Below are 13450 nucleotides of genomic sequence, written 5' to 3' on the forward strand. Positions count from 1 at the left end.
CGCAACTACACTACTACTTGACTGCACCCTAGAGTGACTCCCACAGGCAACAAGCAATTGAGTTCGACAACGTGCACACCATGTCAGGCTTATTCGACCAGTTCCGGGATGCGAGACATCCTCCTCAGGATCCGACACATCTCTCGTTCAAAGGCAAAACCGTCCTGGTGACGGGAGCCAACGATGGGCTGGGTCTACAATCCGCCATCAAGTTTGCCCAGCTCGGGGCCGACAGATTAGTTCTCGGTGTCAGAACACAGGAAAAAGGAGAGGCTGCAAAGGCTGCGATCCTGAGCCAGACGAAGAATGCGCCCGAGTTCGTCGTCGTCACCGCGGACCTCTCGACCTTCGCATCGGTGAGGGCGTTCGCGGCCGAGGTCAACGACAAGATTGACAAGTTGCACATTGTCCTGCTGTGCGCGGGCATCATGGTCCCTACCTTCCAGGCCAGCCCAGAAGGGTACGAGATCAATCTGCAGGTCAACGTTCTCTCAACGGCCTTGATGGCGCTTTTGCTGGTGCCCAAGGTCCGCAGCACCGCAGCTCTTCGGGATGGCGATTTCACACCACACATCACCATATTGAACAGCCTCGCGACCCAAGAGACAGAAGATGCATCGGTCCCGACAGATCAAACTCTGCTCGACCGCATCGGTGACGCGTCCAAATTCGAGCACATCAGTCAATATTACCTGGTCAAACTAGCCGCCCGATACTTCATACGGGGATTGGCGGAGCAGATTGTCTCGAAAGACATAATCATCGTGAACTGCTGCTGTCCCGGAATGTGTCGGACTGGGCTTCTGCGCCACTATTCTCTACCGATACGGATCATGCTAGCTCCATATAGATGGATCTGTGGCAGAACGGGCGAACAAGGCGCTCGAACACTCGTGAGCGCGACCGCCTTGGGTCCGGAGAGCCATGGCACTTTGTGGTTGAACGATGAACTCCCCCCGTACGTGTCCTAGACTTGCTGATAAGGCTTCGCTTTTGCTGACGGAGTTGTGCAGGCCCGCGAAATTCCTCGCCACGGAGCGTAGCGAAGAAGTGTATCGAGAGACATTCAGAGACATCCTCTCTATTCTGAAAGAAAAGGGAGGGTTGACTGAAGATTTCTTAGCTAGCTTGCGTGGCGGTGTCTGAAGTATAACTTGTCCATGTCCCGTAGCTGGATTTTGAACTCAATGTTCAGGTTTGCGTTGTAGCGACTCGACGATAAGCGACTCTCCCTTGCATTCAAATTGTATCTGGATGGACCGGACGCTGGGTTGCTTTCTGGAGTTCACCTTCTTGTAACATCTACCAAATATTCAATCACGGCTACTCGCTATAGCGATTCACATGTATGCATTTGTACAGGAGGATCACCAAGATTACAAATCTAGGGGTCGGGGTGCGTCTGAGACATTTGACAAGGCCTGCAGTCAAAGGATGGCCCGGGATTGGGGGCTGGCAGGGTTCCGTTGGGCGATAATTATCTCCTGCAGCGCACCCCTTGCACCCCCGAGCGTGCCCCAGGGTAAGCTCCGGGTCTTTCCACCCCTCCAAATAAGCTTGAAGCTCCCTTTTCTCCAGTCAACAGCACTGCCTATAAGCATATCAATCCAAGGCTCATTGATGCATCTTTACAGGACGATCGATGAAAGGGACGCCAACAACGCTGGTTCCTAATCGTGGCGAACACGACCCCCTCGAAATTAGCAGCTATGGCAGGCTTCTCGGCGACGCTGCGTGAGCAGTTCACAGCCATGCAGCAAGCTATGGCACCCGTTCGGCTCAGCAAGACCGACTTATTTTGGCTGTCTTTGCGGAAGGCCCGGCATGATATTGCCCTTCTGCTGTCTGATCCGTCTCCTAAAGCGACATACACCGTGTTCGCTGGAGTGGCTCTGTTGATTGCGCTTCTGGTAGATCAAATCAGGGCTCGGCAGTCTTCACTCCAGAGACTGGGCATGCCGCTCGTCAAAGCGCCGAAGGGGTCCAAGAAGTTCGACTACAAGGCCATCCTCGACGCAGGAGCAGTGTCGTACCCAGGCCAGCCCTTTATCGTGAGCTACTCCGGCTTCGAGCTGGTTGTCTTCCCAAACTCCACGTGGGATGAGATCAAGCGCCTACCCGTGACAAAGGCTTCGACTCTCGAGTACTTTACTCATGCCTTCTTCCAAGGCTGGCGCTTCTTGGGTAGCGACACGAGTGCTGTGCACAAGACGATTGGCATTGATGTCACACGCTCTCTCCCGACACGGGTGGGAGCCCAACAAGACAGCGCAGCCCGTGCTTGCGAGAAGGCGCTGGGCACCTCCAAGGACTGGAAATCCTCACGCATGTACTGGACTATGCAGGATATCATCTCGACCACGAATGCAGCAGGCCTCGTGGGCGAACAGTTGGGAACCAACCCTCGCTGGAACAGGGCGGTCCAGAGTTTTGTGCTGGCCATAGTGTTCGCGATCGCCACTGTCAGTCTACCGCCTCGCTTTCTCCGGCCATTCGTTACCTTATTTGTCTTCTTGCCGGCTTGGGGCATCTACTGGTATATGAGATGGCTACTACTACCGATGGTCAACGAAGATATGAGTCAATATGACCCGTCAAGTGAAGGGAAGAAGGAGGTCCTTGCCACGCCAGACCAGAAGTTCCCAATCACAGCATGGCTTCTGAACAGATACGCGGCAAACGAGCGCACGCTGCAGAATGTTGGCCACGATTACGTGGTCGCGTCTTTCGAATCGACTTCGGCAACTTCGGCGACCTTCTACTTCATCATCGCTGAAATTATTCAAAGACCGGAGGTGGTGGAAGAGCTGCGCGAGGAATTATCCCGGGTCATGGTGGATGGTCGCCTGCCGCAGACACAGCTCTCGGAACTGGAAAAGATGGACAGCTTCATACGCGAGTGTTCCCGATGGAATCCTTTCGGCCACAGTAAGTTCCAAATAGGTGGCACGTTGGTGATGCTGTCGACTGACATACATGCCCAGTGGCTCTATTCAGACGCCTAATGGCACCTGTGAAGCTCTCGAGCGGCCCTGAACTCCCGGCTGGCACACTCATAGCGGTTGATGTCCACAACGTGCCGAGGTCGCAGGAACTGTGGGAAGACTCGGAAGAGTTTGACCCGTGGCGTTTCTTGAAGTTGCGAAAGCTGCCAGGGCGCCAGAACCGACACCAGTTCACGAGTCTCGGCCAAGATAGCCCAGGATGGGGTGACGGGCCACAGGCTTGCCCGGGGCGAGCTTTCGCGGCAGCTACTCTGAAAGTGACTTTGGCACACATATTACTGAACTACGACCTCCGCTTGCCTCCTGGTGGTAGGAAGCCGGGTAGACATTCGATGCCTAATGGGTCGATGCGGCCGGATATGTTTGTGAAGATCCAATATCGGAAGCGGCCATGAAATGCTTGGGGATGATCTACTCTTGTACTGGGATGGAATCATGGTGATTTCATTTAAATCTTCTATTGAATGACTGTCTTCTTACAATATGAGCTTAGCTCGTCTGTGCGTCTATAGAACATTCACCAAAATACAAGCTGCACTATTATGTACTAATACGGTGAAAGATCTGCTAAGCATTCATAGCCCGGCAAAGAATCCTCCCATCCTACACAGTGCCAACAAGCCAAGAGCCCATCTGGATCGATGAACTTCTTGATATCCAGTAGCCGGGCGTACTTAGCCCCCCATATATGCTCAGCCCAATCCTGGAGCCACCAATCCGCCTCATTGCCGTAGGTAGCTCCGTCCGGAGACGCCGCATCCAGCGCCAACGTGACATTATGGAGGCTCGATGCCAAAGTCTCCCGGACCGACAGAGGTGTGCTCGGGGTGAATGCAGTCTGTGCCACCACCAACCACGCCGATTCATACCACGCGGAATGCATGGACACCTCCTCCTCCGCGCCTTCATGGTCTGCCGCATAGCGCAGAGGCGGCGTCGTGAGCATGTTGACGGGGACACCGGCATTCTGAGACGCCATGATAGTGTCCACGACCCGTTCTCGCGAGGCAGTGTTGCTCAAAACCTCAACGCTGATTGTCCTACTGGTGATCAGTCCAGCGTTGCTGATAGGCTCCGGAGCGGCGAGACTTCCGTTGACGACGGCGACGTAGTACTCGTAGTAGGTGGGCCAGACGGAGATGGCGGCGCTTCCCCCTTGGCTGGTGGCGTACTCGATGGCGGGGGCCAGGCTGAGGGCGGCTTCCTTCTCGTTGAGATAGGGGTTGGAGAGGAAGGTCAGATTGGTCCCAGACGGGCCGCCCCAGCCTTCTAGGGACCAGCGCACCATGTTCTGCGCCAGGATATCCACGAAGGGCCGTTGGTTGTCTGCCGTGCCCGGGAAAAAGATGGTGGCCGCCGTGATGGGTCTTTCGGGCTCGACCTCGAAGGTGGAGTCGAGCACGACGCCAAAGGCGCCGCCGCCGCCGCCACGGAGGGCCCAGTACAGGTCTGTGTTGGTGTACTTGTTGGCGATCCGGACCTCGCCGTCGGGTGTGACGATTGTAGACTGGAGAAGCCGGTCTGCACCGAGACCACGACTGCCCGTGAGAACACCGTTGCCCCCGTTCAAGGACCACCCGCCCACCGGTCCGATGGAGCCAACGACGGGACCAGCGAATAGCACGCCCTTGCTATGGGCAAAGTCATACGACTCGTCGGTACTGACACCTGCACCAAGCGTGAGGGCGGGAACCGGATGTACACGGTATGTGGCGCCATCAGGGAGGAATGACGCATCATATGTCATGTTTCGCAATCCCCGCGTCCATATGGCCAGGGACCCGCGACGACTGCTCCGGCCGACATAGTCATGGCCGCTGTTCTTGATGGACAGCGCGGTGCCGGTCCGGCGGGCATAGGCGAAGACGGCCTGGACGTCGTCGGCGCCCGTGATCTCGAGATAGGTCGGCGAGAGGACGCCGAGTCCGCACGTGGAATTCTGCACGGGCTCGAGCGTGGCGGGGTCCAGCATGCACTGGTCGGACGGCCGCGAGGCGCACGCCTCGCCCTGCAGATACTGGAATCCCTCGTAGCGGCTGGTGCGGTAAAACGCAGGCTTGCCCGAGCTCAGGGCCTCCCGGTACGAGGCGCACGCCTCCCCGTCCGGCTCCTGGTAGCAGGGAGCCGCTAGTGGTTGCGACGCCCGAAGTCGACCGCCCACGGTGCTGTTCAGCTGGTCCAGGTTGCGTCGTTGCAGGACTCGCAGGTCCCGCCCGGCGCCGATACGGCAGAGGCAGAGGCAGAGGACCTGGACCAGGTACAGCGGCCACCCGGCTGATCGCATCTTTTTCGAGAGGTAGTCTAACTAATGAGATTTGGCGACGCCCACCACAGCACAGCAACTCGCTCACACCATGAAGAGCCTTTATGGACTTGCTTTTCCCCATCGCTTTTCCCCATCGTTGCTGCGCCCGCTCACCAGCCCGTCAACGGTAGACCATTGGCTTGTGATACAAGTGAATGTCGTGGTGGTCATTTCCGTGCTGGATATTTTCGTCCAGCTTCGGCTGCTTCTATTGGAGGGACAGGGGTATCGGCCCCGGGTCGGGCTTGACCATGGAGGAATGCAGGTGCGCAAGGGTATCGGAGTCCGGGCTGAGTCCTAGGCCTCCGATGACAGACAAGTGTCACTCGCGTATCCGCCAATAGAATGCCAGAATGCCCAGGGAGGTGACCTAGGCGAGCAGGCGAGTTAGGAAGGTTCTTCTAAGTAAACGACCCTGGTGCCGGCCGATACGCCGGGGCAGATACACTGGGTCACGATTGGATGATGCAGTGGTTGGTTCTTGATGGATGACGTGCTTTGTTTTTTCTTTCTCATTTTCTTGTGTTCTGTATAGGTGGCTAATCTACGGGAAACACTATGCCATATGCCTGACATCTAACTCAAAATTGTGAATAGCCTTACCATCATGTGGTTTAGTTTTTAATCCCAATACATGTAAAATGTCTTGACATCTGACAGCACCGTCCTGCTATACGGCAGTCCCCACCATCCACTTGTACATATATGCCAATGTATTCTTGAAGAAAATCCATGCATCTCATTACAAGAAATCCTATACACGACCCAGCACGTACTTGGACCTTGCAAGCTTTTGGTCTACGAATACATCCCTGTTACCTGTGATCGAGATCCTTATGACCTACGTAACACATCTAATAATGGTACTCTCCCATCGACTCAAATCCTATCTCAAGGCTCGCGCTTGTGGTACGTCACCGAGATGTCGTCGGTGCGCTGGACCACGGGCTTCCCGGGAGGGAATCGCGGGGCTGGGCCCGTCTGAACCGTAGTGTTTTGCTTGGGAAGGATCAATTCCTCACCAGACACGCCGTGTGTCGGTTGCATTTCCAAGTCCATGTAGCCCTGCTTGTAGCTCAATGACTGCGACGCCGTCTCAGATCTGTGTCGCCTGCTGCTCCTCCTCCAAGTACTCGGGACAAGACCGGCCAGTGACGATCCGAGGTTTTCGAAGAAGGGCGCCAGCACATTCGCGAGCGGACGTAGCGTGGGGATGGACCCGATGATGATAACCAGGCACTGTTCGATCGCAGTGCAGAGACTCATGACTCCGAAGAGTGTGAAGATTTGAGGGTCGCTGAACGGATCGATATTCGCGTACACGCAGTTCACTACCACCTTGGACAGCGCGGCAACCGCGGTCAAGACCGAGAAACCCATCAGGACAATCAAGCCGATCTTGCGGCGCGTCGGCATGTGAAGCTTCCAGATGAAGACGACCGGGAACAAGACATAAAGGAGATCGGAGATTCCGAAAAGCGCTGTTCAGTGTCTCTCGTCAGTCCCGCAATCTCATCCGCACCGGGGACCACTACTTACCCTGTAGCACCAGAGTCAGGTACTGCTGGATTCGCTTATCCCAACATTTCGCTCCGACGACGAGGAAGTCCCACACCGCCTCCACTGGAGTACATTGCACCCAGATAATGATGATGTTAAGCAAGCCCAGCACGGTCTGGAACGCAGTGAAGCTGATGAGAAACCATTTGAACCATCTCCTATTGCCGAAGATGCGAATAAGCAGGATGGTGATGGAGATTCTGGCGAGGATGGAGACGACGTTGGAGAAGGGTGTCGTCAAGAACGCCCATTTCTCGGCGGCGATGATCTCGTCAAGCGTCATGTTGGCGATGGCCTTGCCCAGGCCCGCGACGCAGCATATGGTCAGGAAAATCTGGTAGACTATCTGGAAGAAGGCGGCGGCGAGCATGATCCAGTCGTCAGAAGCGATCATGATCTTCTGGGACTTGCGCAGGTAGAACCGCAGGCCGACGGTGGCCATGACCAGGACCGTCAGCAGCCATGAGACGGCGAGAATCGCCGGGCCGATGCCCGGATCATCGGGGTTTACGGGCGGCGGCAATACAAATCCACTAGGCATCTTCTTCGGGCCGTGCCTGAACGTTATGCTTCGGGTGAGGAAGCCACAAGCCACTTGAAGAGACCGTGGGAGCAGAAGAGCCTTGGAATGAGCTAAGAAACCTCATGGAGCGCGGAAGAGGGGGCATATAATACATCAGCTGACCATGACTGCCGGTGGTGGCACCAAATGTAGAGCCAGTAGGATGCTCGAATGGCTGGGCGCCTTTTGGGCCATAAGATGCTGCACCGCCTGCTGCATCTTGTCAACTCGACGTCGCTTCTGCAGGCCGGCCACATACCGTCCACGAGGGAGCGGGCATTGCGGCTCATTGCACAGCTGGCTTCCCGGTCAATCGCAAGCTCAGTTTTTCATTGAATCTGTACAGATGACTGAGAAGTTTCCTACACACCATCATCGACAATAGTCCATTTTCATTGGTCGTGTGTTGCAGAAGAATCTCTCACGCCGTGAACAGAGTCCGAAGTCCGTATTATAAGTCCGATTTAGGTGGAAACTACATGACATTAGCTGCACTGCGACGCTGGACCTTTCCGTTACAAATATAGATACAATGATACAACTATATCTAAGCCCTTATAGCCCTATAGACTATCTACTATTAGAATAATAGATACCTACTAAGCTTTAAAGCCTTTAAGTTAATAAAGGTAGGGATATTTAAGCTACTTAAAGTTAATAATAAGTATTATTATATATAAATTAAATTTAATATTATAATTATATAAAAAAAGTTAATAATTTTAAATAATATTATTAATATTAATATTAACTTTAAAAATAAATATATATTAAAATTCATTCTTTTTTTATATATAATATAATTATTATATTAATATTTATTAATAATTTAATTTATTACTTTTAATTTTATTTAATATAAATATTAATATTTTTAATTTATTTTAATATTTAATATATTTAAAATATATTAAAAAAATATAATTTTTATTAAAATTATAAATTAAATACTTATAGAACTAAATAGTAGGACTGTATACTCTACTTATCTTATTAATTTAAGTAACCTTTATACCTCTCGCGATATAAGATTATAATTTTACTACTTCCCCTACATTGTTCTTTAAATAAATTTAGTTTTAAATTAATAATTCTTTATAAATAATTTAAACCTTCTTTATTATAAGTTATATAAACTACCTTAATTTTAAAGTTTTATTAATATAAAAAAACCTTTTTATAATTATAATAAGAATAACTTTAAACTTTAATTTAATTTAAATTAATAATAAATATATAAAAGATTTAAAAGTATAAAATTTAAATATATATTATTTATTTTATTATTATAATATAAAATTTATAAATAATATTTTAAATTAAAAGAATAGTTTTATTATAAATCTTTTAATTATTTTAATATTTTAAAGGTTTATAAAATTATAAAATTATTATATAATAATTTATTTAATATTTTTTATAAATATTAAAATTATTTATTATAACTATTTAATAATTAATTAATTAATTATATAAAGAAATATAGAATATAGGGAACGTGTTTACTAGCATAGGGGATGGGTTCACCGGCTCAGTGGAAGTGACGGTACGGGTCTTATGTACTGCTAGGAATAACCAAGGTCTTTTGGCCGGACGAGAGAGCGTGTGGCTAGCAGTCGCGCCTCTCGTTGCAGGGGACAGGTTCACCGGCACAGGGATATCGGAGCCAACGTAGCTAATCACACACCGGGAGAGTGCTGCTCTGCATTACGTTCTTTTAAAAAGCGGCGTAGGCGCATCCCTACTCCTACCCAACCCCTCTGCATGTAACCACACTGTGCTGCTCTCACAGCCTTGATTTCAACTGTGCATATAGCGCCCCACCCTTTCATTCTCAGCTCTGTGCGCTGAGTCGTGATTTGAGCTCACCTGCCAGGTCACTCAGCGGAAGTGAATCCAGCCCTTCTGGCCCCTCGCCCGAGCGCGTCATCTCCTGCGTTAGTAGCATGTCTCTGATAGAGATAGACACAGGTCCCTCTACCACACAGGCTGGCTGCCCCTGCTGGACCCCAGCCCCAACTTGGCGCGCCCTGCTGACACCCCAGCAGCCCGCCCCAAGACCCGTCTCGATCCGTCCCAGCATGTCGAAGCACAGCTCGATAAGCACGGAGACTTGGGTAGCCGGACTCCCCTGCACGCGGAACCCCCCGAGCTGCAGGCTGGGCATGATGGTGAGGCCGCCGCCGCCAATGTCCGTGGATCCGGCTTGCGGTGATGGCGTGCTTTCAAGCAGTAGACGGTGGAGGTAGACGAATATCCGGCGCCACACGCGCATCAGGAGCATGTAAGCCGTCACGAGGGATGTGGTGAGCACGACGCAACAGGCTGGGCTCGCGCCTCGACGATCACAGCTGCTCGTGTAGCTGGCAGTGGAAGAGTGCCCGCCCGCTCCGATTATCTTCAACAGTTCGCACAAGTGCGAGGAGCGTTCGAGAGCGCGCTGAACGGCTGCTTCGAGAGGATTTGGCGAGGTTTTGGAGTATGGAGGGTAGACGTCGGCTGCTTGCAGATTTTCATAGTCCTCTGCTAGCCGACTGCTGAGCTCCATGACTTCGGGGAGATAGTTGCGCGGCACGTCGATCCCGACGGCGTCCTCGCGGCCGCGCGCAGATTCGAGATCCATGTACAAATCGTCGGGGCCGGCAACCTGGGTGCGTGATGATGATGTAGCCAGGCTTCCACGACCGGAATTCACACTTTGTCCTGGACTTGGAGTCTCTTGGTTGACGGTACCGGGGAGTATAGCTCCTGGTGATGAAGAGCCGGCCTCTGGGTGCACAAGATCCATATAAGAATTGCCAAAAACCGCGACATCAATGGAAGATTCCGCGAAATGCTCCTGCCAGTCCACATCAGGTGCCTTGTTGGGGTCACTCTGTGCCTCTCGGCTTCCATCCGACGGCACAAGGCAGGAAAAGTTGAAGTCGAAAGCCGGTGATCGTACTAAAGCCTCAGGCTTCGCATGTGTTAGTGATATCTCAAAAACATCATCACAGTTGAGGATCACTTACCGAAGTGCGGCCCTCTCCCAAAACTGCAGCCGGTGGATTTACTCTAGTATTCTCGGTACGGGCCACGTGAACGGTATCTCTCGCTGGCTGTATCTGTTGCATCGGCCGGGGTACGTTGTGGGAGCTAGAGACCCTGCGCGGCGCCAGGGCCAGTGGGATAGCAGGTCTGGTGCCTGTGCCGAAGCCCTTATTGGCGTCCACGGCCGTTGACATGGGGCTACTGGTAGCTGCGGTGGCCGTCGCCGTTGTCGCCGTTGTGCACGCGGCACCGGACTTGCGGCATCGCTCACAGACGCCCTCAGCTTGGCGGGGATCGCGCTCGCACCGCAGCTTGTACGTCCGGCATCGATTACAGGCCGACCTGCGCTGCTGCCGTGATCGTTGAGACAACATGGTCATCGAGAGTGGGCCCATCGCCTCAGGCCCTTGTGAAGGTCAGCCCATGGGTGTATCGTGGATTTTTTATATGGACTGGAAGCAGCCCATCAGTCCCAGGCAAGGCAAACAACATTTGAACCGTTTTCCCCGCTTCTACGTGAAGAAGATATGGTCGCCAAGGGCTCCCTCTCGGGTTCCAAGTTTCATTGCTGCGGCCGTTGGCTGCAGGCAGTCATCAATGATAGTGCTTGTGTAACGCCGAAGCTGCAAAGGTACCTAAATACTGTACCTAGGTACTTCCACGACTTGCCAACCAACGGTGATAAAATGTAGATCTTTCCTTGTTAGCACCTACTTGTGTAATGCGGGTGTGGGTGGCATTGGGGTCCGCCGCGGGACATAGACATGTAATTAGGTATTTCCACAAATCCTTGGAATTTTATATATACTTATAAGGTACAATGTAATTATTTTAAAAATTTATATATACTATCCTTATAGTAGTTTTATTATTAAATAACATTGAAATAAAGTTATACTTTAATATATATTATATAATTAAATATTAAATTGAAAAAATAAATATATTTTTAAATATTTTAATATTATAATATAATTAGGTTTATAATAAGTTATATATTATATAAAAAATATAAAAAATATAAAAAATATAAGTTTAATTTAAGTAAGACTTTTTACTTATATTTATAAAGTTTATATTAAAAATAACAGTTTAATTTATAATTTATATTTATAATAAAATAATATATTATTTAATTACTTTTTAAAATATATAAAAGTATATATTATAACTTTATTTAAAAGTTAAATTAAAAGATTTTATTATAAAGTTAAGAATTATATAAATATAAAGAAATTATATTTAAAATTAATAATAAGATTAATTAAAATAAATAGAAGATTAGTTAGAATCCTATTATAATTATATTAAGGTAGTATTATTAAAGCTTGTTATTTCTAACCTAGGTAGGCTATATTACTATTATGTGTATCGTGTTTAACTGTGTTTTTTCCTACTTAAAGTTATGTAGTAAGTATTTAGTTACTATAGTAGAAGTATATATATTCTTACCCCATACCTATGAATTAGAATATTAGAATTTATAAGGAATCTAATATTTAAAGGTATAAATAGTTAGATTATTAATTAAAAGAATTAGTTATTAAAGGGTACCTATAAAAGTATAGTTTTAACTATCTATAAAGCTTATTTATATAACTAATTATAGATTTATATTATCCCCTTTTTTAAATAAACTATTCTTAATTTATTTATATAAATTATATTCTTTAATAATACTAGTTAGAATACTTTTAAAATTTTATTTCTTCCCTTTAATATATTAAATTCACTTTTATTAATTAAGCTAAAATAATATAATAATAATATACCTTAAAATTTAAGTTTTAATTTAAATTAACCTAAAAGGTTATTAAAATAAAAAAAAGGTTTTAAATTTAAACTAAAAGTTTAACTCTATTATAATAAAAGTTTTAAATTTAAATTCTAATTTAAATAATTTTTTTATCTTTTAAATTATTTTATTTTAATTTAAAACTTAATTATTAAATTTAACTAAATTATTTAAATTTAAAGAATTTTATATAATTAATAAAATATTAATAGATAGATAGTAATAATTAATAAAATTTATTAATTAAAATAATTATTTAATTAACTTCTAATTATATTAATTTAATAATTTATCTTTTATCTTTTTAAATATTATTTTATTAATATATTATAAACTTTTATAAAATATCTATTATTAATATATATTAGGAAAAGGTTTATATTATTATATTTATTTTAAAAGAATTTTATTAAAGTTTTAAAAGTATAAATATTATTAATATAATAAATAATAATTATTTATAGATTATTATAAAAGGGTTTATACTTATATACTTATTAATATATTTATAGTATTTAATTATTTAAAATAAAGATATAAAAAGAGTTTTATCTTTTAAAGGAAAGTATAAATCTAGTTTTTAATATTTTAAGCAATTATATAATTCTTTATAATTAATATTTTATAATTAACTATTAGTTATTTTATAAAAGCTTCCTTTTTTATTTTATAGATTTTTATATAAATAATATATAGTTTATAAATTAAAGAAAGTATTATCTTAAAAAGGAAATAAAGGTTATAATTATAAAACTTTAATATATAATTATATAATATAATTATTTATTAAATTAAAGTTTAAATATTATAATTAAAGTTAATTAACTATTTATAAAGGATTATTTTTTAAATTATTATTTATTTTTAACTTTATTATTTTTTAGTTTATTAAGTATAATTAAGTATAAATAGGAACTATAATAATAGTATTAATTTATAATAACTTTACTTATAAAGTAATCTATATTATTTAAAATTTATTTTTTTAAAGTTTTAAAAATATTAATAATTCTTTTATTAATATAAATATAGCTTTATAAATTATATTAAATATAACTTTAATTTTAATTTACTTAATAATATATTTAATTATTATAAAAATAAAAACTTTATTTATAAATATAAAGTTAATTATTTAATAAATTAAAAATATTAATAATATAATTAAATTAAAGTTAAAAAGTATTAAATAA

General features: G+C 45.3%; 5 protein-coding genes across 5 annotated transcripts; 2 read left to right on the forward strand and 3 right to left on the reverse strand.

The window, feature by feature from the left end:
* Positions 1 to 80: 80 nt before the first annotated feature.
* KVR01_005803 (uncharacterized protein) lies at positions 81 to 1146 on the forward strand (the record flags this gene model as incomplete). Its single annotated transcript, XM_044783729.1, has 2 exons — positions 81 to 958; positions 1014 to 1146. 2 exons carry the CDS (start codon positions 81 to 83, stop codon positions 1144 to 1146), a joined length of 1011 nt encoding a protein of 336 aa, XP_044644606.1.
* Positions 1147 to 1709: 563 nt separating this feature from the next.
* On the forward strand, positions 1710 to 3400 carry KVR01_006053 (uncharacterized protein; the record flags this gene model as incomplete). The annotated part of the gene is made up of 2 exons (XM_044795068.1): positions 1710 to 2928; positions 2985 to 3400. The coding sequence occupies 2 exons, from the start codon at positions 1710 to 1712 to the stop codon at positions 3398 to 3400; spliced, it is 1635 nt and encodes a 544-aa protein (XP_044644856.1).
* A 152-nt stretch (positions 3401 to 3552) lies between these two features.
* KVR01_006110 (uncharacterized protein) lies at positions 3553 to 5289 on the reverse strand (the record flags this gene model as incomplete). The annotated part of the gene is made up of 1 exon (XM_044795071.1): positions 3553 to 5289. One exon carries the CDS (start codon positions 5287 to 5289, stop codon positions 3553 to 3555), a length of 1737 nt encoding a protein of 578 aa, XP_044644913.1.
* A 416-nt stretch (positions 5290 to 5705) lies between these two features.
* Positions 5706 to 7889, reverse strand: KVR01_006447 (uncharacterized protein). The gene is made up of 2 exons (XM_044785025.1): positions 6850 to 7889; positions 5706 to 6791 (listed from the first exon to the last, which is right to left on the reverse strand). Exons 1-2 carry the CDS (start codon positions 7409 to 7411, stop codon positions 6202 to 6204), a joined length of 1152 nt encoding a protein of 383 aa, XP_044645250.1. The 5' UTR covers positions 7412 to 7889; the 3' UTR covers positions 5706 to 6201.
* Positions 7890 to 9092: 1203 nt separating this feature from the next.
* On the reverse strand, positions 9093 to 11064 carry KVR01_006405 (uncharacterized protein). Its single transcript, XM_044787030.1, has 2 exons — positions 10444 to 11064; positions 9093 to 10388 (listed from the first exon to the last, which is right to left on the reverse strand). Exons 1-2 carry the CDS (start codon positions 10855 to 10857, stop codon positions 9267 to 9269), a joined length of 1536 nt encoding a protein of 511 aa, XP_044645208.1. The 5' UTR covers positions 10858 to 11064; the 3' UTR covers positions 9093 to 9266.
* Between the last annotated feature and the right edge of the window lie 2386 nt (positions 11065 to 13450).

This window comes from Diaporthe batatas (assembly GCF_019321695.1).
Source record: "Diaporthe batatas strain CRI 302-4 chromosome Unknown Contig00006, whole genome shotgun sequence".
In the NCBI taxonomy this organism is placed as follows: Eukaryota; Fungi; Ascomycota; class Sordariomycetes; order Diaporthales; family Diaporthaceae; genus Diaporthe; species Diaporthe batatas.

Coding starts and splice junctions, on each gene's coding strand:
- KVR01_006447 (XM_044785025.1), bottom strand. CDS start 7,411: ATGCCTAGTGGATTTGTATTGCCGCCGCCCGTAAACCCCGATGATCCG. Junction 6,792..6,849: donor CCTGACTCTGGTGCTACAGG/GTAAGTAGTGGT, acceptor GACACTGAACAG/CGCTTTTCGGAATCTCCGAT.
- KVR01_006405 (XM_044787030.1), bottom strand. CDS start 10,857: ATGGGCCCACTCTCGATGACCATGTTGTCTCAACGATCACGGCAGCAG. Junction 10,389..10,443: donor TGGGAGAGGGCCGCACTTCG/GTAAGTGATCCT, acceptor ACACATGCGAAG/CCTGAGGCTTTAGTACGATC.